The 25,980-nt window shown below is 34.8% G+C and overlaps 1 protein-coding gene across 1 annotated transcript; it reads right to left on the reverse strand.

Annotated features, from left to right (window-relative positions):
* Nucleotides 1-292: 292 nt before the first annotated feature.
* On the reverse strand, nucleotides 293-3,474 carry LOC112286367 (uncharacterized). Its single transcript, XM_024528178.3, has 7 exons — nucleotides 2,966-3,474; nucleotides 2,495-2,667; nucleotides 1,942-2,260; nucleotides 1,462-1,683; nucleotides 1,277-1,361; nucleotides 914-1,024; nucleotides 293-734 (listed from the first exon to the last, which is right to left on the reverse strand). The coding sequence occupies exons 1-7, from the start codon at nucleotides 3,383-3,385 to the stop codon at nucleotides 352-354; spliced, it is 1,713 nt and encodes a 570-aa protein (XP_024383946.1). The 5' UTR covers nucleotides 3,386-3,474; the 3' UTR covers nucleotides 293-351.
* Between the last annotated feature and the right edge of the window lie 22,506 nt (nucleotides 3,475-25,980).

Below are 25,980 nucleotides of genomic sequence, written 5' to 3' on the forward strand. Positions count from 1 at the left end.
GTAATTGGAAGGCAAGGGAAGAATTTCCTGAAAGCGATAATTCTCGCTTAATCAGAAATATTTCATTGATGAATTGCACGTTGCCCCAACATTGAAACGTCCCGTATCTACGGGATGACAGATTCTGTTGCGTGACAGTCAATCTCTTCAACTTCTTATACACATGAGTCCGACTCTTATAAGCTTTTCATTGGTGCCCGTTTAACAAGTGATGGATTAGTAGTGCCTTGATCGAACAACCTCAGCTGCGCTACGGTAACCAAATCACAAAGACATGATGTTAAGTTCACCATTACAATGACTCAAACCAACGTAATTATGCTTATTAAAGTTAAATTCTTGACTCGTCAATTAAGATGCTTCATCATTGAAGTCCACATCATCAACCTCCAACTCTGAAAGTACGGGAACGAATGTGCAGCAAAAGGCCTCGCGGTCTTTCAGGACTAAGGATGTGCCGTCTGGATTCCACTTGAGATCAGACACTACAAAATGATTAAGGGGAATGTTCACACAAGCAGCACCGCTTGGAGTCCACATATACAAATGAGGAGTTCCTGTGCAGATGGCAACGCGAGGATATATTGGATCCCAAGCGGCAGCCCGAATTGGATCCTTGTGAATGAGCAGCGCTGCGAGCTCTAGTCGAGCTATGTCCCAGATCCAGAGAGCAGTCGGCATGTTGTCATTGCGGGTGAAGACATAATGGCTGCCTGCACTCCATGCCATTAAACCTAGCCAACATAATGCCAGTCTTAGAGATGTCCTGAACCTGCTATTCTTGCTCTTTAAACTTAACTGAGAGCAAGAATGGTGATGGATGCACAAAGAAATGATAAAATAATATAACATGTGGCAGGATTGAAATTGGTCAAGGAAGAAAAGGAAACAATGCAACCAGGAGGAGCTTTACCTATGCCTTGTTTTGGGTTGGGTTTGTCAGGTGCAGGCTTCTGTGATGGAACCGACACCGGCACTTCGGCTACTGCGTAGCGTACTCTTGTCCGATTATCACCAGGAGAATCTGTCCACATGTCAAATCACCATCATATGAACATTGATGGAAAGAAGAAAAGGATTGCAGCTGCACAACACGATTCAAGGAAATTGCACTGAGATATTATCACTTGTGATATGTTCCTGCAAATAAGTTTACCAAATTAGTGAAGAGGAGTTGCAGATAATAAACATCAAGCTCCAACTTCATATCAACGAAAGAATGCCGGGAAGGAGGAAAAAATAATAAAAAGTCAACATCCATCACACAAAGTCGTACCTCCCACCCTCGGTTGATCACCAAATCCTGAAGACCCATTCATGAGCATAGATTGCATGTGCACGCTATAGGGTTCCTCAATTTCCTGCATGTCACGAAAGGAATAAGAAGAGCAGGTCCATGACTACGCATATGGTTTTGTAAAGGAAAGAGTGAAACTAATCAACTTTGAATAAGACACTCACCTTGAAGACAACAGCGTTGGAAGGTCCTTTCACAGCGAATGGATGACTGAACTCAACGACTGGCTTGAATGTGAGGAGATTTAATGCACGCACTACTTGATCGTAACTACCACACCCTAAAAACTGGCCGCATGGAGACCAAGATACTGTCTTCAACCCCAATCCATTGCCATACGCTGAGTACTTGAACAAACAACGCCCGTCGGGAGAATATATTAGCACCTGTACAGATAATAGGTTAGAACCCCATCTTGGCACCTCTCAGCCTTTCGGATGCACGGAAGCAACCCAATCAGCTCAAAGAAAATAATAGGCCAAAACAATGTACTGTGATCAATGAGTTGCAGTAATTGGAAGCCTACCACCGGAGAGATACAATGTAGCAAACATCTGCTTATGAATTTGAGTGAAATGGAATTTCGGGGAAAAATAAGCGAGGAGAAAATTCATTGCCAGTGGAATTAGGTTGTAAAGTAGAACCTTATATTCAAGAGGTGAATCCCACACAGCTATGTTGTTGCTGTCAGTTGGTGACCATTCCAAATCCGCCAAGTCGATGGTATCTGCTCCAAAAGTTCCCATTGATTCCCATCCTCGGCACGCCAACATGTTGATGTAATCCCTGCAGTCTCGCCTCGTTGCAATTGCGGCAAACATGCCATCCTTCGTGAAAGCAACAGCCCGGGAGCCATGTTTCGGCCACGGCACATGGACACAGGCTGTGCTAACCAATGACCATACCGTCAGTCGAAGCTGAAAGTCGGACGTGGTGAGGATGTGGCGACTGTCCGGGCTCCATCTGTTAATTGTACAATACAGAAGGAATCAACGTTTTGTTGGTTGCATCCGAAGTTCCATTTGACAATCAATCAGTGCCACAACTTGCATCAGCAGCTGACAGGGGACATTACATCATTTTTAATCCCCCATGAGTACTCCACGAGTGCACAGTTTGGTGAGGCAAGGTACTTGCCTTTGCAAAACCCTACACCTTGAACCCTAATCCAAAATGCGGAACAGCCGTGAAATCTACCTCGCATGAGTTATACCAGCTGCTCCATCGTCAATTTTGCAAGTCCATTCAGGCTGTGAGACAGACCAAGCTTGCACCATAGCTTTCTTGAACAAGCCACACAAGATGTATTCAGAGTCTGGGGCCCACTCCACATAGCTGATTTTGTCAAGGCAAGAGTATAACTGCACCACCTGAACAACATCCAGAACGAAGATAAGAAAACCTGCATGAAACTGCAAAATATCTTGTGTTCAATTAAGCATCGAACTAAACGCATACTGTAACTACACATGCCAGAAAATTGTACGCTTGTATCTACCAATGCCAGGTCTTTAGTCCTCTTTCTTTGCTGAAGTAATACTTTATCTACCTGTGAGTTTCGACTTGCAAGGTCGGAGCTGCAATAACACACCCCCCCCCCCCCCCTGACGGCTTCAACATAACCTCGTCATTGGACAACAGCAATCCTCAGACCTCTCCAGACCTCACCTTGAGAGAGGCCACATCTCGAATGACGAGTCGGTAGTCAACTGCTACGGCGAGGAACCTGGCATCGGGAGAGAAGAGGATATGCCCCGAATGCTTGTAAGTGTCGCTGAATTCCATGCCACTCTGCTCGCCTTTGACCTGCACACGTGCTTTTGGCAGCTTATACCGCGAGGTCCTCCGAGCATTTACCCAAACCTGCGAACCCCGCCGAGCACCCCCTTCGTATATCCAAGCTGCATCTTCACCCTCCTCGTCGCGTTGTGAGTCGTCACACGCTTCGGCGACTTCACCAATGCCGCAACTCCCCCTCTCACACCACATAAGACTCACAAAAGCGGAGCTTGCAGGAGCATGCCAGTTGCTGCACGACACACACACACAGATGTCCACCGACACCAACCCGGCGAAGCTCACAAACATGCAGGGAGAGGGGGTATTGGAATGCGAGGTGGGGCGCTTTCACATGGGAAAATCAAAAGAACCCTAATGCCAAGACTCAGCCCAGCTGCTCCGAGTCTTGGAAAGGGGGAAACTAAAGACAAACCTTTGAAATTTAAAACTGCTGGAGGGATCAAGGGCTCTTGACTTTAACAGGACATGCAGCATCTTCCAATACAATCATACAAGGTTATGTTCAAAAAAATATATATGTTTATTCATTTATTAAAAGATTTATAAATTTGACTCAAGTTTGATACTAGAACAATTTAATACGGATGCAAATTTATAAAAAAATAATGTATAAAGATAATAATTAACCAATGAGAAGTAATTTAAGCATTTTTTTGTTTAGAGACTAAATATCCTCTAAGATTACTTGCATGCAATAATACACATAACTTAGACAAAACATAAAATTAAGAGCATAGCTAAATTCAATAATGTTATATTTTGAATGATGTATTATTGTTGATTTCTTTAATTAATATAATTTTTTGACAATCTATATTTTGATAAAACAAGTTCTTTTTAGTATTTATATAATTAAAATAAATCTTTATAAATAATATATTTTATAGGCTTTAACATGCCCAATAAATAAGCATAATAATAGAGATAGTAGATAATTTTGCTTTATAACTTTAATCAATGATAGCTTCAATAAATGTCATTGCAAGTTTTAAATTCAATAAAATTGGTGAAATAAAAATCTTATGGTCTTTATTTATTTATTTATTTATTATTATGAATTTATTTTTTGACATCTTTACAAATATCAAAATTACAAGATTTTAAAATAAGATTTCAAGTCTAATATTAAAAAAAAAAAAAAAAAAAAAAAAAAAATGATCTTATAGCTTTTTGGAACCTAAATAAAAATTTATATTTGGGTTCTTTTTTTTAAATACCAACATTGATTGTACTTAAGAATCTCCTTATTGAGCTTTGAATAATTATCATTGAAATTGCCAATAGCCTAAAAGAGGTCTTTGGTTCTAAATCAAAGAATGAATAAACTTCAAAGCCTTGTTTTTCCAATTTGTATTTGTTGACTATCTAAACCTTGTCATTTGCTATTGATTTTGCATGACCATGAACTATTGCATCAAGAATTGCAAAGATTTATCATTGAAAGGCAAAAACTCTACATTATATTTAAATAGCTAAAGTTAAAAAAGTAGAGACATCTAAACTTCCTAATATCAAAGGCAAATTAACCAAAATAAATCAACAAGGAACATTATTACTTCTAAAAGTATTGTGATGCCTAATACTAATGTTGACCTAGACACCAAAGGTCTTATTTCAATGAAGTACATCAAAAAAGAAGCCCAAGAAACTATTTGGCAATAATACATTTAAAAAATTGTAATAACTTCTTAAGACAGTATTAGCAAAATATTTCTATATCTTACAACATCAAACAACAATAAAATAAATTGACATTTCTATCAATAATCCACCTATTTTTCATCATAATAGAAAAGACTTAGCTAAGAATTTAAATAAAGTTTATCTATAACAAACTCTACATGTCATTAGAAATATTTTATGGCTATCATATTTCTAAAACACTTTACAAATAAAGTATCTAAAGACCATGGTAGAATCTTAAAGTAATATTTAAAGATAAGCAACAATATCAAAGTGGTCAATCTATAACTAGATCCAATTTAAGAAGAAGGTAGAATGTACTTCTCAAAAGATCAAAACAAGGTTAATAATGATCATTCCTCTCAATTATTATAAAAAAGCTTTCTTGTTAATCCAAATTCCATTTTTTTCTTTGTTTTGCCTTTCATATTCTATTCTGTTTAGTTCTATTTAGTTTTGTTCTAATCTATAATGTCCTATATTGTAATGAGATTTATATTGCTATAGATTAAAAGAGTCTTAGATCATAGAGATAATCTAGTCTTATTTTATTGATATTAGAGTGAGTCTTAGTGTGTTCTTTGGTAGTATATTAATAGCCATTGTCTAGTTAGAGGTCATTTATTGTCATCACATCAAATATTGTTTTACGGCTACCACAAGCTACTTTTAAGAAGTCAACTGGAAGGAGAGAAGCCATTGTAGTAGCAAAGTTGAGTAAGGAAATTATAGCATGGGAAATATGGCAAAGCAATCTTAGATAGAGACTTAGATACAACACCTCCTAGGCTAAATAGCTACTTTGCAAGGACAAATAGAAGCCTCTCGGACAAGAAAGTTGACATCTGCTAGGTTGAAATTATTTAAGCCTAATACATACTCTAGAACTTCAAGGCAAGAAGATATATGCCAATGGCTCTTCAACACGTAATGATACTTCTATTTATCTTGGAGAAACACTACTAAAGGAATTGTATATGCTGCTAGCCATTTAACAGATGCGATAGCCATTTGGTAGCAACTTTTAGTTCAAAGCTATAAAGTTCAAGGTAGATTTTGTGACTAGAAGGAATTTGAGGAAGAGTTTATGAGTCAATTTTGATCCATCAATGTGGAGAAGATAGCATGCAATCAGGTGACTAATCTTATACAATCCAAATCAATGCAAGATTATGTCTTCCAATTTAAGTTCATATGTCTCCAAATTGGCAATATCTCAAAGGCAGAGATGATGGATTGATTTATACAAGGATTGAAATCTAAGCTCCAACAAGAAGTAAAATTAAAGGATCCTCAAATATTTGAGGAGGCAATTAAAATTACGAAGAAGATTGATGCTATAGATTTCAAAAATCGTAGAGCACAACCTATAGCACGAAATTCTATGCCATTATTCAATACTATGGCACAACAACGAACATTGATAAAGATTGATACCTTGCAAGGATCACTGAGACCACATAGACAATAAATATTGGTGTAGAGGGGATTATGTTTCTACTATTGGGAGCCAAGCCACTAAATCAGAGGTTGTCCAAAACGTCAAAATTCAAGCATTAACAAATCAAGGCAAATTCACAAACTTGAGACTTATTATATTAATAATGAAATGGAGTAAGGAAACAGAGCTTCTCAGTAAAAGCACTAAAGGACAATATTGGAAATAGCTATTGTTTCTTAGAAACAAACGACATGGCCTCAAAAAACTATCAAAAGGATCGATTGGTATGTCTAATAAGTCTATTAAGATGACAACCATATTAAGTGCTTGTGGATTGTGGCTCCACAAAAAATTACCTCTTGATTGAGATTATAGACTGATTTGGGATTAAAACCAAGGTAATCAAAGGATGGAATAAATACCTAATAGATGATCAAGAGAATATATTGAATGAGACATGTAAAGAAGAAATGTTGAAGTTGAATGATACATATTTCTTAAAAAAGAAATTTAAGATAATAAAGCTTAGATATGATATTATCTTTGCTATACCATGGCTAGAGATAGAAAATAAGAAAATTTATTAGCTAGCAAGGATGATCTCTTTTAAAGATAATAGAAGCAAAGTGATTCTTTAAACCTCTACATCAAGTGAGGTAGAAAAATAATCTACGGCTAAGAGCTTACTTGTAGGAATGATCTTTGTGAAGAAGTAAATATAATATAAAAAACTAGTATATATGATAGTTCCAAATCTTGTCTTAATGGTGGAAAAGAGAACCAAAAGAATAGAACGGTGTCATATTGTAACACGACTATATAGTGAAAGATGATAACATAGATCTTATTATAGAAGAGCCAAGTTAAAAAAAAAAATAGAAAAATATGGATAAAAGATAGGAAGGTAGTAAAACATTTAGTAGCAATGCTGCCTTTTTTGAATTTTTTTGTACTTTTTTTTTACTTAATTCTAAAGAAATGTGCAGAATTTGAGTTAAGATCGACGATTTATACATTAGTTATTGAGGTTTAAATATATTATAGGAATTACTATAGTTTGATTTAGGATTTGGTTAAAGTTTGGTTTAGGATTTAGGATTTAGGATTTAGGATTTGGTAAGGATTTGATTTAGGCTTTAATATTTGGATTAGGATTTGGTTTAGGATTTAGGATTTGTATTAGGATTTGGTTTAGGGTTTGGTTAGGGTTTGATTTAGGATTTAGTTGGGATTTGGTTTAAGATTTGTTTAGGATTTGATTTAGGAATTGATTAGGGTTTTATTTAGAATTTGGATTAGAGTTTGATTTAGGATTTAGGATTAGGATTAGGATTTGGTTAGGGTTTGATTTAAGGTTTAGGATTTGGTTTAGGATTTGGTTAGGGTTTGATTAGGATTTGATTTAGTATTTGATTTGAATTTGGTTTAAGGTTTATTTAGGATTTGATTTAGGGTTTAGGATTTTATTAGGATTTAAGATTCAGTTAGTTTTGGCCTAAAGTTTGAATGAAGTTCAATAGGATTTTAACTAGAATTAAATTAAAATTGAATTGAGATGTATTTGAGTGATATTTGTGATCCTTCTAATATTTCTTTAAGAATTCTTATTGTTTGTTTGAAATTTCTTTTAGTTTTTTTTTAATTTGATTAAGCTTGTTTAGCATTATTATAGTCTAATTAGAGCATTATTAGTATTCTATTAAAATTAAGATTTTGTTATTGTAATTTCTAATCTTCCTTCTACAGCCAGGTGCTCGGAGCATTTTCAAGCAAGACTTCACGTATTACGACATATTTGGTGAACCCGATGTGAAACGCTTGAGGTAGAAGGAATTTAGTTTTCTTGGATTATTTGAATTTTGGAGCAGAAAGACAAGAAAGTTGGAAGAAATACTTTGAGTGATATGTGAATTCGAACTTTTGGATTCTTGGAGCTTTGGAGACTATTTTAAAATATAATAGTAATATTTGGAATATCATGGAGTATTATAAGGCTTTATAGATATGTTGGAGCATTTTGAAGTAACATAAAGTATTTATTGGAGCATTTCAAAGAACATTTTTGATCATTGTAGAACAAAATGGAAGATTTGTCATGAAGGTTTTTGGATATGTCGAATATTATGGATGGATCAAATATTAGTGAATTTTTTAAGGCTTTCTATATATTCATGGAGGAGCAACAAAGAATGCAAGCAATTGAAAAAGATATCACAAAGGCATTACAAGGAGTCATCAATAAATTTGGGAGGTTTGAAGGATGGAGCATCACTAAGTTTTTGCAAGTTTATACATGTGAGATGGAGATATGCCAAATCTCTGAGGCAAAGATGATTTCAAGATTACATTTGGCTATTGAATCTAGATTTTAGATAAAGGTGAAGGAATTGCTTGAAGGGGGTATAGAAACATGGTCAAAATTTCAAGAACTTTTGAAGAAAGAATTTATTGATGGATATGAAGATAAGATTACCAGGCAAAAGTTTTTGAATTGGATAGAGTTTCAATCATGCAAGCATATGGATCTTTATGAATTCTTACAAGAATTTGATAGAAGATTTTATCAACTCTCATCCTCAGAGAGACGATCATTGAGTATTTTAAAAGTAGAGTTGTTTTTAAATGGTCTTGATGATGCCTTGAGAGACGAGCTTTTCATGCTTATTATAGATGAATCTACAGGGAATGATATTACTGATGATTGGAAGAAGTTGAAGGAAATAGTGGTTGATTTAGTAAGGCAACAAGAAGCAAAAGCTAAAGAAGTTACAATATGACCTAAGAAATCTTCTACTTTGGTTTCTATGTCATCTTTATCAATGCAAGGGACTAATCTTAAAAAAAGAGAAATAGAAGAGCAAGTGAGGGACTCTAAAGGAGAAGCCAATTCTTTGCAGATGAAAGAAATTGGATCTTATAGAAAAAGTGGTGAATAAAAGAAGAAAGATACTTTTCAAACTATTACTATAGAAGGCCAAAGTATCCAAAAATTTGAAGGTAATGCAAAGATTAAGGATTTGGAAACTAATGACAATGTGGTTGGAAGCAATGGCTATTCTATATTGAATAAGTTTGTGCAAGTTGGTAATGGCAATTTGGATGAAAAATATCTTGGTGATAAAAAGGTATTTTCTACATTTGAAGGAGGTGAAGATATTTTGCCTAATACTTTGGATCGCATTGAAGAATTTAAGATTGAACCTTTACAAAAAATAGATAATGGATCTATTGAAGGTTATAATCATGAAGATTGTATGAATTCACAACATTATGATGTGAGAAGTGGTGGAATTATGCATGGATATGATGATGAAAATCAAATTACATATGACTATGACACCACATATGAGTTGCGTGAAAAAAAATATGAGTTTCCACATGAAGAGGGTTATGAAATTGCACAAGCTTATGATACTAAATGTGGTTGTGAAACCACAAAGGATTATTGTGAAAGTTATGAGACTTTTCAAGAGCATGAGATTTCAAAAGGGCATGAGAATTTTTAATATTATGAGGTTATACAATGCTTTGAGACAACAAAAGATTATGATATTTCATAAAAATGTATTCAAGAAGATTAAAGGATGTTATATAAGATTATGTGGCAAATGAAGATTATGGGATAAAAGATAAGGATGCTAAGTCATTGACTATGATTAAGTTAATTGTGAGTACTTCTCTTTTGGACCAAGGTCAAAGTTACATAAGTAATGCATATATAATGGAAAAAAAGGTATTTTAATAAAGATAATATTCAACATATCCAAAAACTTTGATGACACATCTTCTATTTTGTTCTACAATGATCAAAAATATTCTTTGAAATGCTCCAATAAATACCTTATGTTACTTCAAAATGCTCCAACATATCTATAAAGCCTTATAATACTCCATGATATTCCAAATATTACTATTAAGTTTTATAATAGTCTCCAAAGCTCCAAAAATCCAAAAGTTCGAATTCACATATCACCCAAAGAACTCCTTCCAACTTTCTTGTCTATCTGCTCCAAAATTCAAATAATCCAAGAAAACTAAATTCCTTCTACCTCAAGCATTTCACATTGGGTTCATCAAATATGTCGTAATACGTGAAGTCTTGCTTGAGAATGCTCCGGGCACTTAGTTGTAGAAGGAAGATTGGAAATTGCAATAATAAAATCTTAATTCTAATAAAATACTAATAATGCTCTAATTAGACCATAATAATGCTAAAAAAGCTTAATCAAATTCAAAAAAATCTCAAAGAAATTTCAAACAAACAATAAGAATTCTTAAAGAAATATTAGAAGGATCACAAATATCACTCAAATACATCTCAATTCAATTTTAATTTAATTCTAGTTAAAATCCTATTGAACTTCATTCAAACTTTAGGCCAAAACTAATTGAATCTTAAATCCTAATAAAATCTTAAATCTTAAATCAAACCCTAATCAAATCTTAATCCAAATCTTAAATCCTAAACCAAACCATAATCCAAACCCTAAATAAAATCCTAACCAAATCCTAAATCAAATCCTAAATCAAACCCTAAACAAACCTTAAACCAAACTCCAACCAAATCCTAAATCAAACCCTAACCAAATCCTAATCCAAATCTTAAATCTGAAACCAAATCCTAATCCAAATCTTAAATAAAATCCTAATTAAATCCTAAACTAAATCTTAATACAAATCCTAAACCCTAAACCAAATCCTAACCAAATCCTAAACTCTAAATCAAATCCTAATCAAATCTTAAACCCTAAATCAAACCCTAATAAAAATCCTAAATCCTAAACCAAATCCTAATCTAAATCCTAAATCCTAAATCAAATCCTAATCCAAATCCTAAACCCTAAATCAAACCCTAATCCAAATCCTAAATTCTAAACCAAACTCAAACCAAATCCTAAATCAAACAATAGTAATTCCTACAATATATTTAAACCTCAATAACTAATGTATAAACCGTCGATCTTAACTCAAATTCTGCACACTTCTTAAGAATTAAGTAAAAAACAAGCATAAAAAAATTGAGAAGGATTGGAATTACCAAATTGATGATAACTTCAAAAATATGTTAGGATATTGGTTGGTCTCCTTCTCCAATCTTCATACCAATCTTCCAGAGCCAATATCTCTCCATTGCACTGTTCGATTGATCTCAAAATTCTCATGCACACAAGAAAATAAGTCTTATATTCATTCACGTAAGTTTCACTCCAATCTAAGTAGTAGATTATAAAAAATCTTAAAAACCCTCACTAGACCTAAATTCTACTTTCTGAGACCTTGACCCACTTAAATCTCACTTAAACCCACTTAAATATTCTTTAATTCAACCGTTCGATCGAGTTCAAATTCACAATACATATTGAACATAACTATAACCATAAACCCACAAAATTTCACCCATAGATCTGCTACAAAACTCTCAAAATCATCCAAAAATTAAATCCTATTTTATTTCATAAAACCCAAGTCATCCAAAAGAAACCTTGACTTTGCAAAGCTCTTATAAAGTCATAACAACTCAAAATCACCCAAAATTAACATCTATAGAAACCTTATTTAATTTGCTATCAAACTCTATTCTTTGATCAGCCAAAGAGTCTTGGAGTCATTGTTGAGACTCAGTTTTGTGCCTCAAGGTCTGATTTTGACCCTGAATCATAATCAACCTTCTCCGGGTATCAACATCTACTTTTTTTAAGTAATTTTTACTAGAATTTACTCTTAAATTTCTTCTTAAATTATCTAGATCATTTATTTTTCCAATCTAATTTATTTTGCCTTATTTTTGGCCCTACAAAGCAAGTAGAAGCTATTTTTTCTAAAAGGACAGCATTACTACTAAAAGTTTTACTACCTTCCTAACTTTTATCCATATTTTTCTACCTTTTCTTTTAACTTGGCTCTTCTATAATAAGATCCATATTATCATCTTTCACCATAAAGTTGTGTTACAGCATGACGATGGTGTCATGTTGTAACACAACTATATGGTAAAAATATAAATAAAAAAGATATTATTAATATTTAGTCATCTTGGATGTTAGAAATAGTGGCCAATTCCAATGCCAATATTCAGGGTCAGTTAATGTCACTCCTTCGATGTCATCGAACCAAGTACCCTCCATACCAACCGGACAACCAGGATCATTTTTCAATCCTACATGGAATAAGCCTAATAGGTATATACCGGTGGAGACACCCAATATGCATGATGGAGGTACAAGAAGACCACTTCGTCGTTTCTGTTGCAGACACGTTGGTTGTTATACTAGTGAATGTTCCAATCCCAAAGCCAGTGATGATTATGCGCTAGTATGAAGGAATTGCAAGCAGTCAAGGCATACTTATCAACAATGTAATGCTCCGTCCAATTTCAATAAACGAGATCAACACATCCAAAGCTAAGAAAAAATTGAGGAGATAAATCAAGATCTTCAAGATTCTTTGGTAACTCGGAAGCCGTTCTTACCAGAAGTCGACAAAAGGAGAAAGGACCAATTCAATATTCAGGTGAGTCTGATGTGAAGGGCCAATTTGACTCAATTACGAGGACATCCAATCCAGGTCCTAGTATGGGCCTCTTACTCAGTATGAGACTTAACTTGATTAGGCAACCCAATGAGGTCCCGAATACGGGGGCTTCTATTCCATTTTAAGTTGTTTTGTTTTCTATGCCGTTTCAAGAGAAACGTCCTTTCCATAGAAAGATCCTCTTAGAGACAGGAATTCCGGGGAAGCGCTGTTGGCTGTGCTAATTCGGAATCCAAGGCGGGAAAAAAAGAGACCACACGGAGTTAAAAGGGAGGAGAGGATAAAGAAAGGGGCATTTGGAGATTAGGATTTTGGGATCAGAGAGCTAGCTTCAAGCTCCTTCAAAAGGTATAGAATTGATTCATATGATTTTAGAGGACTTTTGCAATCGTTGTTGAAAGTTAGTATTTGTATTGGCGAGTTGGGTTTTTTTTGCAATAAAATAATGTCTGGTACTCTTGACTGTTTTGTGAAATTAGAGAAACTTCTGTAGTTGAAATTTAGAAGTGTCTAGAAGATTGAGTATGCTAAGTGCATGCAAAAGTTTATATTAATCTGACAGAACAGATAGAGGATATTTGACCATTAGTATAAAGAGGTATTGGAAGTTAGCAGATTGGAGTTGTTTAGGATTTCTATAATGTTTGGAGATCTATGAGCTGGAATAAGGAGACTTTTGGCGTGGTAAGTCGAGGACTTCTAGGTGGTGGTCAAGTTACATCAGTGTGGATTAATGATATTTTCTTGTAACTTGTAAGTTAGATTGGATTGAAACTTCTTGAGCATTTAGAAGGCTTACAAAGACACTAGTGGTAGAAATTTACAACAATCAGACGGTCAGATTGAGAATTACAACTTGTTGAAGCTTGTTGATTAGATTTAGGATTAAAAAAAATAAAAATAAAAATAAAAATAAATAAAATAAAAATTAAAAAATAAAAACTAACAAATAACAAAAGACTTGTGCTTATAATATCTTGAAGTTATTAAAAATAGTATTTCTAAGTACTTTGTACTGGAATTAATCTTTTACATTGAAATCCGAAATAGTTTGTATTTAGATGGTTGAAATCCACTAGCCTACGTGGATACTTACAAAACATTATTTTATCTTCCACAACTAGACGCGCAGTGCATTCTCAATCAAGATAGTATGTAATACGACATAAGTGGTGAACTTGAAGTGAAAGCTTCATGTGGAAGGTATTGGATTTTGTTTATTTTTATTTTATTTTATGAAGAATGAGAATAAAAATTTTGAAGGATCTTTAGGAGGAACTTCAAGTGGAGCTTCTGGTGGAGTTCCTTCTAAAGGACAAGGTATATACATGGATCCATCCATTGCTAGTATGTTACAAGTCTTATCATTATTTATGCAGCAATAGTAAAGCAATAATCGCAAAGAAGCTTTAGCAACCAAAGCTTTGCAAACAGTTGTCAATAAAATTGATCAGTTTGATGGAAGGGATATTTCAAAGTATTTAAGATGTTATGTTCAGAAAATGGAATTAAATCGGGTTTCTAAGAAGAAGATGGTTGAATAAATTTGGACTAGCCATGATATCGGAGATAAGAGAACATATTACCTCAATTATGAAGCATTATGGAAATTCATGGGAGATTTTTTCACATGCATTAAAAGATGAATATTTCCTGGAGAACACTGATCGTGTTATTAAGAAATTATTTCTAGAATGGATTGAGCAGCCTAATAAGAATTTACAAGCAACAGAGCTACTAAGAGAATTTGAGAGGCATTATTCTCAATTATCAAAAGTAGAAAAATTGACATTAGAGCCAAACAAGGTTGAATTATTTCTTCAAGCTGCTAATGGAGAATTACAAGGAAAATTGGAGTTGCTTCTTGAAGGCAAAGAAAAAGATGAAGGATTGACAACAAAGTGAAAAAATATTGAAAATGCAGTGGGTTTGCTTGTAAAAAGAGAAAGGAGGAAGGATAGGAGTAATATTCCAAAAGTAGTACAAGTACCTAAAATTCTAGTACATACAACACGATCGACAATACCTACTATTCAACCTTTGACATCTTTATTAAAGAAAGGAGACATGGGGATTGAAGAAATTATACATGGAATGTAAGAACTTCAAATCAAATTGATAAGACTCGAGGAAAATACTTCTACAAACAAATTGAAGAATGTTTCAAAACAAGGGTATGTACAAAGATGTATTTGGTGTGATGATGCTTCACATACTAGGAAGGATTGCAATGAATTTAATAATATAGTACAGCAAGGAATTATTTACTGGAAAGATGGAAAGATTGTATTAAAGAATACAAAGGATTTCCTTAAAATCAATTTTGGCAAGGGAGGTATGAGAGGATTGATTCAAGATTATTTAACAAAACATAGAGTAGCATCACGAGAGAGTGCAAGTTATGGTGCTAGAATAGATGATGGCTTTGGTGGAAGTATAGAAATTAGTAAATTTTGGGCTTTTGCCATTTCCACAATACAAAAAAGAAAAATGTCTTGGGAAGCATTATTGAGGACTGCAGCTACAATACGAGGTGCAACACGTTGGGAAGATCATGTTGAGTCTCTTTCAATTCATACATATATTGCTAAGAGCCAACATGAAGCTTTGATGGAAGAAAAGAGATGAGGAAATTTTGATGATACAAGAGAAGGAATTCTTCTAAGAGGCAGACTTGAGGAAACAAGGTTCGTGAGGTGGTTTTACAAGAATTACCTATAAAAGATATTTCAGCATCGTTGGAAGAAAAAACAAACGAACCAAAAGATAAGGATAAATCAATTGCTTATAAGCTACTTTTTGATATTAAAGCGGTAACAAATTTAAAAGGGATGCTAGAAGAACGTATATTAAATGCCAAGGTGGAATTCACATTGAAAGAGATTTTAGAAATTGTAAAGAAAGAGTTTCATGATGTTATCATTTACAGCATTAAGCAAAAGAGGTAATTAATAGACAAAGCTAGAATGAATCATGCTATTGATGCAAGATTATATAAAGATGAAGAAGAGGTTGATAATGGTTATAAGCAATCAACAAATGAAAAGAATGGATATAATCAACGAGTATTTTTTGAAATTTATAGTGATAAGGAAATCGAAGCTTCAAGCCATTATACTCGAAAACATTACGCAAAGGCAACTACTGAAGTATTAGTGAAAATAGGAGATATAAAAGAAGTAATTGTTGTTTTAGTTGACTATGGTTCTGAAATAAATCTTATCTCTAAGGATCTTTATAAGAAGCAAAAATAGCCAATTGATATGGAACATAGATGGACAATTGTCAAGGACAAGAACTCGATGAAAGCTAAAGAGTAAGTGAGACTTTTCTCAAAAAGAAATAGGACAAAATAAAAATATGTATATTAAGAAAGAAACTGGAATGGCTATTGCCAAAATACAAGAAAACTAGAGATCCTTGAAACTAGACTAGAAGCAAGAAAGGAGTTGACAAGAGTGAAGAGGGCTTCACTCTTGCCTCTATATATACTATCTAACTAGAAGCCACGTGGCGATGTTCTATAAGACCTCCAATATATGTTGACTTTCTAGGCCACATGCCTTTGCTTGCAAGGCAAGTTTTCTATGGATAGACCACGTAGTTAGCTTGTTCTTTAAGCTTCCAACATGCGTGGCACATGGCTAACTTGTTGACCAAGTTTCTAACCTAAAAGTCAACTATAGACTCCTATAAAGTCAAAGCAGCGTCTATGAAGCTTCTAAGAAGCTTCTCTAGAAGATATTACACAATTAACCTACTTTTACATACTTTTATCTATTCATATAGGTAATTATATGTATGTCCGTGACATTACCCCCCCTTCTAGGGACGAGTTCCACGAGGAGCGGTGATTATATATTGAGAAAATCTAATATGCGGCGAATTGTATTTGCTACATACTCTGATCTTTGTTCTCTTCGAAGATAGTTGATGGGTCCTCTTAGCCATCGATAGTGTCCCATTCCAGGGCGAGAAGACCACCCTATTATTTGATCACTGTTGAGGCCTTCATAACTTCCTCAATCTTGTCTCTTTTATAAGAGAGGTTTTCATCTTGGTTTTGATGGATGTCGTTGATGAAAAACTTTGACTTTAGCTGATGCATTTGCTAGATTCCTGGATGGCTCCCATGTGCGCTCACTAATATCATATCCGCACCAATGAACAAGATATTCCAGCTTATTTCGGCGCCGCCTTGAGTCTAATATCTCTTCCACCTCAAATTCTTCATTATTATCTACTTCTATAGGAGGCGGTGGCATTTGTCTTCTTCCTTGTATATCCACTATCTTATATGGTTCAAGAAGAGACACGTGGAATACAGGATGGATCTTCATTGACTCCGGTAGATGTAACCGATATGCAACTGGGTTGATCTGTTCAGAAACAGAAAAGGGGCCAAGCCTACGATAGTCCAATTTGTCACAAGGTCGAGTGGTCTTGATATTGCGACGAAGTAGCCATACCTTATCACCCACGTTGAGTTGTGGTTGCTCTTTACGATATACATCTGCATTTATCTTTTGTCGTTCTTGAGCTTTCTTCAACTGCACCTTCATTATTGCATGTAACTCTGACAACCGATTTGCCATATCTTCTGCTGCAGGATTATCAACTTTTGAAAAATCAAAAGTATCAAGTCGTGGATGATAGCCATAATTGGCAAAGAAAGGTGTTTGTTGCGTGGAAGAATGTACCGTATTATTATAAGCAAACTCTGCCAATGGCAGAAGGTTTGTCCAATCATCTTGTTGGTAGTTGATGGTACACCTTAAATACTGTTCCAAGACTTGGTTTACGCGCTCTGTTTGTCCATCAGTTTGAGGATGGAAAGCTGAAGATAGCTTTATGTCCACTTTTAAAATCTTGAAAAGAGTCCTCCAAAATCTCGACACAAATTGAGTTCCCCTATCCGATATGATATCTTTAGGCAATCCATGATAGCGATAGATATTATCAATGAAAAGCTTAGCTGTTTCTTCACCTGTGATAGATTTTGTACATGGCATAAAATGTGCCATCTTGGTGAAACGATCTACTATCACAAATATAGAATCATAAGATCTTGAGTTTGGAAGATCTGTGATGAAATCCATAGAAACAGAAGACCATGGTTGTTCTGGTATAGGTAATGGCTGAAGAAGTCCGTAAGGTCGATGTCGAGGAATTTTTGATCTTGAACAAATATCACATGATTGTACAAAGTCTTTGACTGACTTCCACATTTGTGGCCACCAAAAATCTCTTGATATGAGTTCCAGAGTCTTATTATATCTAAAGTGCCCTGCTGCTGGAAAGTCATGACGTGCTTGAAGAACACGCAAACGTGCTTTTCCTTCTGGAACATATAGGCGTCCTTCAAAATATAATAGATTATTCTTGAACTCGAACTTAGAAGAATCATGAGACTTGGAAGAATTATTCTCGATATCATGAACAAGAGGGTCTGAGGACATACTGGACTGGATTTGCTTGAGAAAAGTTGAATCAACAGTCAATGTTGATTTCACTGCTCGGAGATGAAATTGCTCCGGTTTCAAGAGGACCGTTCTTTGTTGCTCAAAAGCTGCATCTCCTTCTTTTGGTGCAAAATAAGAACGTCTAGACAGGGCATCGGACAAACCTTGTTGTTTTCCTGGCCGATAAGTGATAATGAAGTCGAATCTTGACAAAGACATACTCCAACGAGCTTGACGACGATTCAACACGCGTGCTGACATGAAATACTCGAGGTTCTTGTGATCTGTATACACAATGACTGGACTAGAAGCACCTTCTAGATAATGACGCCATTCTTGAAAAGAATCCACGATTGCAAGAAGTTCTTTATCGTGGATCTCATAATTGATCTCGGCTGCTGAGAATTTTCTTGAATGAAAAGCTATCGGATGAAGTTTGTCATCTGTTCCCATTTGTGATAAAACTGCACCCAAGGCAAAATCCGATGCGTCTGTTTCCATAAAAAATGCCTTGTAAAAGTCAACACGATATAAGACTGGTGCAGAGACAAACGATGTCTTCAAGGCTTCAAATGCTGCTTCCGCTTCTTGATTCCATTGGAATTTATCTTTACTAGTCAAGCGTGTAAGTGGAGCTGCAACTCGTGAGAAGTCTTTGATGAAGATCCGATAGTAATTGGCAAATCCCAAGAAACATTGGACATCTCTTACAGTCTTTGGAATCTTCCAATCCATGATTGTTTGGACTTTCTTAGAATCCATCATAAGACCATCATTTGAAATGATGTATCCTAAAAAGTCAACTTGAGTAGTGTGAAATACACACTTTTCCATCTTGGCGTACAATCCTGCATCTCTGAGTTTTTGTAATACTTGACGAACATGTGTTTCATGTTCTTCAACATTCTTAGAATAAATCAGGATATCGTCTAGGTAGCAGACGACAAAATTGTCTAAGAATTCACGAAATACATCATTCATGAGATGTTGAAAAGCAGCTGGTGCATTCGTGAGTCCAAAAGGCATGACATTATATTCAAAATGCCCGTACCTGGTTCGAAACGCAGTCTTCCATTCATCTCCTTCTTTGATCCGTACTAGATTATATGCTCCTCTTAGATCTATTTTTGTATAGATCTTAGCTTGATTTAACTGGTCAAGGAGTCCTGATATCAAAGGTAATGGATACTTGTTCTTGATTGTGATCTTGTTGAGTCCTCGATAGTCAACACATATTCGTAAAGATCCATCTTTTTTCTTTACGAATAAAATTGGAGCTCCTGCTGGAGATTTTGAATGGCGTATGAAATTCTTCGCTAAATTCTCGTCAATATATGTCTTGAGTTCAGCCAACTCATCTTGCGATAAACTGTAAATTGGTCCAAATGGTGGCTGAGTTCCTTCCTTGAGATCGATTGAACAATCGTATGGGCGATGCTGAGGAAGAATATCTGCATTCTTTTTCTCAAAAACGTCTTGATAATCCTGATATTGACTTGGAATGCCACTTGAAGTCTTTACGCTTTCAGAAATAGGTGCAGCATAAATAGCAAAAGTTGATCCTTCTTTTGCTGCGTGTATAAATGCTTTTGCACCTATAGGTGCGAGTTTTACTATACTAGACTCATGGTTTTTTACTTGGTTAATAGAACTGTTACTAATGCTCTGAGGAAAATCAAGTTTACGAGAAATCCAATCTATTCGAGGATTATACTTTTCTAACCATGATAAGCCTAAAATTACTGGATTAGAGGGAGATCTAATTATATTAAAAATTACGCAACTACTATGACCATTTATTACTACATCTACAGGAAGTGTTTCGTGAGTTACATCTCCAGAAGACAACGGACGACCATCTATGACTTCTACGTGTACAGGTTTAGTTTTTTGTATTAATGATATTCTATGACATCTAGCAAATTCTTCATCTAAAAAACAAGATGAGGCTCCTGAATCTACCAAGGTAGAGGCTTTGTAATTATTAGGTCCTAAACGCACATCTATTATAAAACAAGGAGATGGTTCTGAGGAGAGGATAGGACCTTTATTAGAAGTTGTACAAGATTCCAGCCGCACGGTCCCTATTGTAGCTGGACGTACTCGTTTTCCGACATACTGTCTTCTTTGACAGCCGTACTCCTCATTTTGTAGTTACGTCGCTTCTTTGGACAATGTTGAGCAGTGTGCTTAGGTTCTCCACAATATAAGCACAATCCTTCTTGTCGACGACGAGACTTTTCTTGCTCAGTAAGAGGTTTGAAACGTACCGCATCAATTTGCATATCCTCTACTTCTGAAGGTATGTGTTGAGGAGACGTCTGTGTTGCCATTGAATTGTAGTAACGTTGAGGCCCACTTGTGCGACTCTCGGATCGAAATTCAAAAAGTCGATTGTCACACTTCACAGCAAAGTCAATTGCTTGACTCAATGTTTGAGGATCAGGTAAATTAAGCATCAATTTCTTTACCTCATATTGTAATCCGTAGAGAAATTGACTCACAAGTGCGGCATCATCCCACTTGATATCAGTTGCAAGTTGTCGAAATTGCGAAGCATATAATGTTACTGATCGATTGCCTTGTCGCAAAATACGGATCTTGTTGGTTGCAACACGAATTGCATCATGTTCTCCAAACATGGATCGAAACTCCGCCAAAAAAGCCTCCAGATTATCCAATATTGGATCTCGTCGTTCAAGAAAAGATGAAAACCATGACAATGCTGAACCTGAAAGAAGTGTACCAATGAATCTTACTTGTGACCCTGGAGTTGGATAGCTCTGGGGTTGAAGTTCAATTACTAGTTGGACCTGATTGATGAATCCTCGAAACTTGGATCTGGTACCATCAAACTTCTCGGGCAAGGCAACTCTCGGTTCTCTAACACTCGAAGGGTGTTCCATTCTGGGAGAAGGGACATGGTTTGGTGCAGATGTTGAAGCAGCCCCAATCATCTCTATATCTTCACTTCCTACCATTCTTGTTGCTCCTTGTGGTGGTAAATTGAGTTGATGCATCGCAAGCATTAACTCCCTCAATTGTTCTTGCATCTGTGCCATTGCACTCTTCATTTCAACAAGCTCTGCCATATTAGCACTTAGAAAAGAGAAGATGCCTAATAACGCTCAAAACAAATAGAAGAGAGGAATTGATAACAAAGAAAATACTAAGAACAATATCAGTTTAAAAGAGGGTAATCCGCAACTTCTAATGCACTTATGTCTTATCAAGAAAAAGGGGTAATCCACTCTTAATCAAGAAAAGACAAAGCTCTGATATTGTAAGTGTATTCTTGTCAATCTGTCAAGGACAAGAACTCGATGAAAGCTAAAGAGTAAGTGAGACTTTTCTCAAAAAGAAATAGGACAAAATAAAAATATGTATATTAAGAAAGAAACTGGAATGGCTATTGCCAAAATACAAGAAAACTAGAGACCCTTGAAACTAGACTAGAAGCAAGAAAGGAGTTGACAAGAGTGAAGAGGGCTTCACTCTTGCCTCTATATATACTATCTAACTAGAAGCCACGTGGCGATGTTCTATAAGACCTCCAATATATGTTGACTTTCTAGGCCACATGCCTTTGCTTGCAAGGCAAGTTTTCTATGGATAGACCACGTAGTTAGCTTGTTCTTTAAGCTTCCAACATGCGTGGCACATGGCTAACTTGTTGACCAAGTTTCTAACCTAAAAGTCAACTATAGACTCCTATAAAGTCAAAGCAGCGTCTATGAAGCTTCTAAGAAGCTTCTCTAGAAGATATTACACAATTAACCTACTTTTACATACTTTTATCTATTCATATAGGTAATTATATGTATGTCCGTGACAACAATACAAGCAGCTAATAACACACGAGGCAAATTATATGGAGCTTATCCAGATGTCAAAATTCGGATTGGAGATGTTGCAACAAAATAACATTTCTTTGTTCAAGATACAACATCTTATCCATTGATTTTAGGACAACCTTATATTATGGTAACACGGATGGAAACAAAAGTACTTGACAATAGTTCTGCTTATAGAAGGGTACATAGTGAAGATAGAAGGAAAGTTGTACAATTTCTGATAGTACCTCTTAATCAGGAACGGAATCAAGATAGGTTGAGGGAGAAACCATTGCCAAGGGTTGTTGAAGAATTTAAGGAATTATGAAGGTATTTATGAAGAAAATGGATTGAAAGATTCTTTAGAATTAATTACATCTATTGGGTTAGGAAATAATAATAACATTGTGGAAATTCATTTGAAGGAGGTTTATTCTATACTTGAATCTTTTCAAGCACCAGAAGTTATTATAGAGATAAAATATAAAACAGTAGGTAAAAAAGTAAAACCTGTTGTCGGACATTTACCAGAAGATTCTAAGAAACAAATAAAAGAAGCATCAAAAGAAGAGAGTTTAAGAGATCCAAAGAAGATTGGACATCAGTTTACAAAGGAGACTTTTGAAGAATTGAAGATTAGATGTGATGGTTCCTTATTTCCAACAGAAATTGAATATTTTAAAAAAATTCTTGCAAAACGAGATAAATCATTTATCTTTGGGTCTCGTAAAATAGGATGTGTAGATCCTAATGTTGTTGCTCCTATGGTTATCTTTATATTACCTCATGTACTTTGAAACTTAAGGCCAATTCCCGTATCAAAGGCACATTTACCTAAATTGGTGGAATTATTGAAAGAAAAGATGCAAATGAAAGTTTTGGAGCCTTTTTTTGCTCCATATTCTAATCATTGGTTTACGGTGCCTAAGAAAAATGGATCATTACATTTTATTCAAGATATGTAGCCAATGAATGCAGTAACTATAAAAAATGCAGCTATATGACCTTTGGTAGACGAGTTTGGAGAAGCGTTTGTGGGAAGGGTAATTCATTCAATGGGTGATTTATATTCGGATTATTATCAATTTCAACTTGGGCATGGGAGTAGAGATCTAACAACAATGAGAACGCTACTTGGATTACTTAAAATGTGTACTCTCCTTCAGGATGCTACTAACTCAGTTGCACATATGATGAATGGGATGAACAAGGTATTAAGAGACTTCATTCCTGAAAAAACTATGTCTTTTTCAGATGATGTTCTTATCAAAGGATATAAAGTAGGAAAAAAAGATGAAACTTTAGAAAAGAGGGGGTGTCGCAAATATATTGTTGATCATATACAAGATTGTGAAAAGATTTTAACTCGACTTGAAGAGGTTCATCTTACACTTTCAGGAGCAAAATCTACATTTGGAGTGCAAAAAGTTCTTATTGTTGGACATTTGTGTGGATTTTATAGGAAAAAGCCAAATCCAAGCAAAGTTGATGCAATTGAAAGAATGAAAGATTCATGTGACTCTTTAATGGAAGTACATAGGTTTTTAGGGGCTTGTGTATTTTATCGTATATGTATTCCTCATTATGCTCATGTAGTGGATCCATTGTATGAATTATTACATGAGAGTTATCGATTTAAATAGGAAAGAAAGCATACTGAAGTAATACTAAAGCTAAAGGTGTTATTGGTGATACCTCCAATTTTAAGAAAAATTGATTATGACTGTAATAGACAAGTAATTCTTACTGTGGATACCAGTCCTATTGCTATTGGATGGGTTGTGGATCAAGATGATTCAAGTAGAAATAGATTTGCAGTTTGATTTAGAGCTAAAGTTTTAAGAACTTGTCAACATGCATATTTGCAAATCAAAAGAGAACTTTGGGGAGTTGTTTCAGCTATGAAAGCTGAAAGGGATTATTTGATTGGTGTAGCAGTAGTAATTGAAATGGATTGCTTGCTATTGTTTGGAATGATTACTAATTGTTCAACACCGAACATTGTAATGTTAAGATGGATTGCTTATATTAAGTCATTAAATCTGAAATTTAAGCATGTTGCTGGAAAAGATAATTTAGTAGTAGACATGCTATCTCGAGCAAGATATGAAAGAGAAGACGAAATAGTTGAAGACATTGATGATGTTGGATCAAAATTCTATTCAGTATCAAATCTTAACAAAGAAGACAAGTTATTTCTTGAAGAAAATTATGAAGGAGAATTATTGAATATTGGTCATTACTTGAATACCTTGACTAAAGAAGAAAATTGATCTATAGAAAAATTTAAACAAATAAGAAAAAAAGCATATGTATTTTTGCTTCAAGTAGAATTCTTATGGAAGAGACCAAAGAAAGGAATTGAAATGCCACAAAGAATGATAGGCAATAAGGAAGAGAAACAAAAATTATTAAAGGGGTTTTATGATAGTTTATGGACAGGACATAGAGGAATTTGAACTACTTTTGCTAAACTTAAGGAACGATATTGGTGGAAAAATATGTATCAAGATGTGCTCTTATTTGTAGAGTCATGTGAAATTTGTCAAACATATTATAATATACAACATCAAGATGGTCTTCATCCTACATATCCTCTAGCTATTCATTTTAAATAGGTTGTTGATTTGTTTATTATGCCAATCGGGTTATGACAAATGAGATATTTGGTCTTAGTTTGTGAAGATTTATCAAATCAAGTAAAAGGAAGAGCATTGAGAACAAAATCTACGAAAGGAATTTGTAGATTTTTGCTTGAAGATGTTATTTGCCTCTACGAATGTGTAGGAAAAATCACTGCAGATCGTGGAGAATTAAATGTATAAGAATCTTGTGAATTCTTTAAAAGATATGGAATTAAACTATCACTGACTACTGCTTATAATCTTGAAGGAAATGCAAAAAGTGAGTGTGGTCATCCACCAATTGTGAAAGCATTACTTAAAGCTTGTAATGGGAAGGTTAGAGAATGGCCACAACTTTTGTCATTTACATTATGGGCTGATCCAACAACTCACAGCTCAGCAATGGGATATATGCCTATTGAGCTTATGATAGGTCAAAAATCAACTATGCCAATTGAAGAAAAAGTACCTACTTAGAGTGTGCTACCATGGGAAGATGGATTGATAAGAGAAGAATTTTTAGCTATTAGAATTCAATAATTAGAGCAAAGATCAGAAGATGTGCAAATAGAATTAAAAAGGATAAAAAGAGCAAGGTTATAAAATAAGGCACGATTTGATAAGCAGCATCGATTGAGGCCTAAAGCAATTGAAGAAGGTGATTGGATTTTGGTCTATGATAGTAGCTTGGACAATCAACATGGTGCTTTAAGGAAGTTTTCTAAATGATGGTTTGGACCATATGTGATAACAACTATTCATGATAATGCAACTTACTCATTGCGGGAGTTAGATGGAACAAGGTTAAAAATATCGATTACAAGGAAGCATGTAAAAATATTTAAACAAAGATATACACAAATAAATATAGAAGACCTTGGTGAAGATATAGATATTCCTCAATAGGAAGATGAATTTGACATGGATAGCAAAAATGATGAAGAAGATTTGGACAAAGACTTGGAGAACGTATTATGAATCAAACAACAACTAGATTATTTGGTACATACCAGAGGATGCATAGGTTTAGAGGGAGTGGATATCGTGTTGTAACGCGACTATATGATGAAAATATAAATAAAAAAGATATTATTAATATTTAGTCATCTTGGATGTTAGAAACAATGGCCAATTCCAATGCCAATATTTAGGGTCAGTTAATGTCACCCCACCGATGTCATCTAACCAAGTACCCTCCATACCAACTGGACAACTAGGATCATTTTTCAACCCTACATGGAACAAGCCTACTAGGTATATATCGTTGGAGACACTCAATATGCATGATGGAGGTGCAAGAAGACCACTT

This window comes from Physcomitrium patens, chromosome 9 (genome assembly GCF_059467195.1).
Source record: "Physcomitrium patens ecotype Gransden chromosome 9, ASM5946719v1, whole genome shotgun sequence".
Lineage (NCBI taxonomy): Eukaryota > Viridiplantae > Streptophyta > Bryopsida > Funariales > Funariaceae > Physcomitrium > Physcomitrium patens.

What these genes read in the sequence shown, in the direction of transcription:
- LOC112286367 (XM_024528178.3), bottom strand. Translation starts at nt 3,385, where the DNA reads ATGTTTGTGAGCTTCGCCGGGTTGGTGTCGGTGGACATCTGTGTGTGT. An exon ending in CCAACGCTGTTGTCTTCAAG is followed by an intron (nt 1,362 to 1,461) that starts GTGAGTGTCTTA and finishes CGTGACATGCAG; the next exon opens with GAAATTGAGGAACCCTATAG. An exon ending in TGATCAACCGAGGGTGGGAG is followed by an intron (nt 1,025 to 1,276) that starts GTACGACTTTGT and finishes ACATGTGGACAG; the next exon opens with ATTCTCCTGGTGATAATCGG.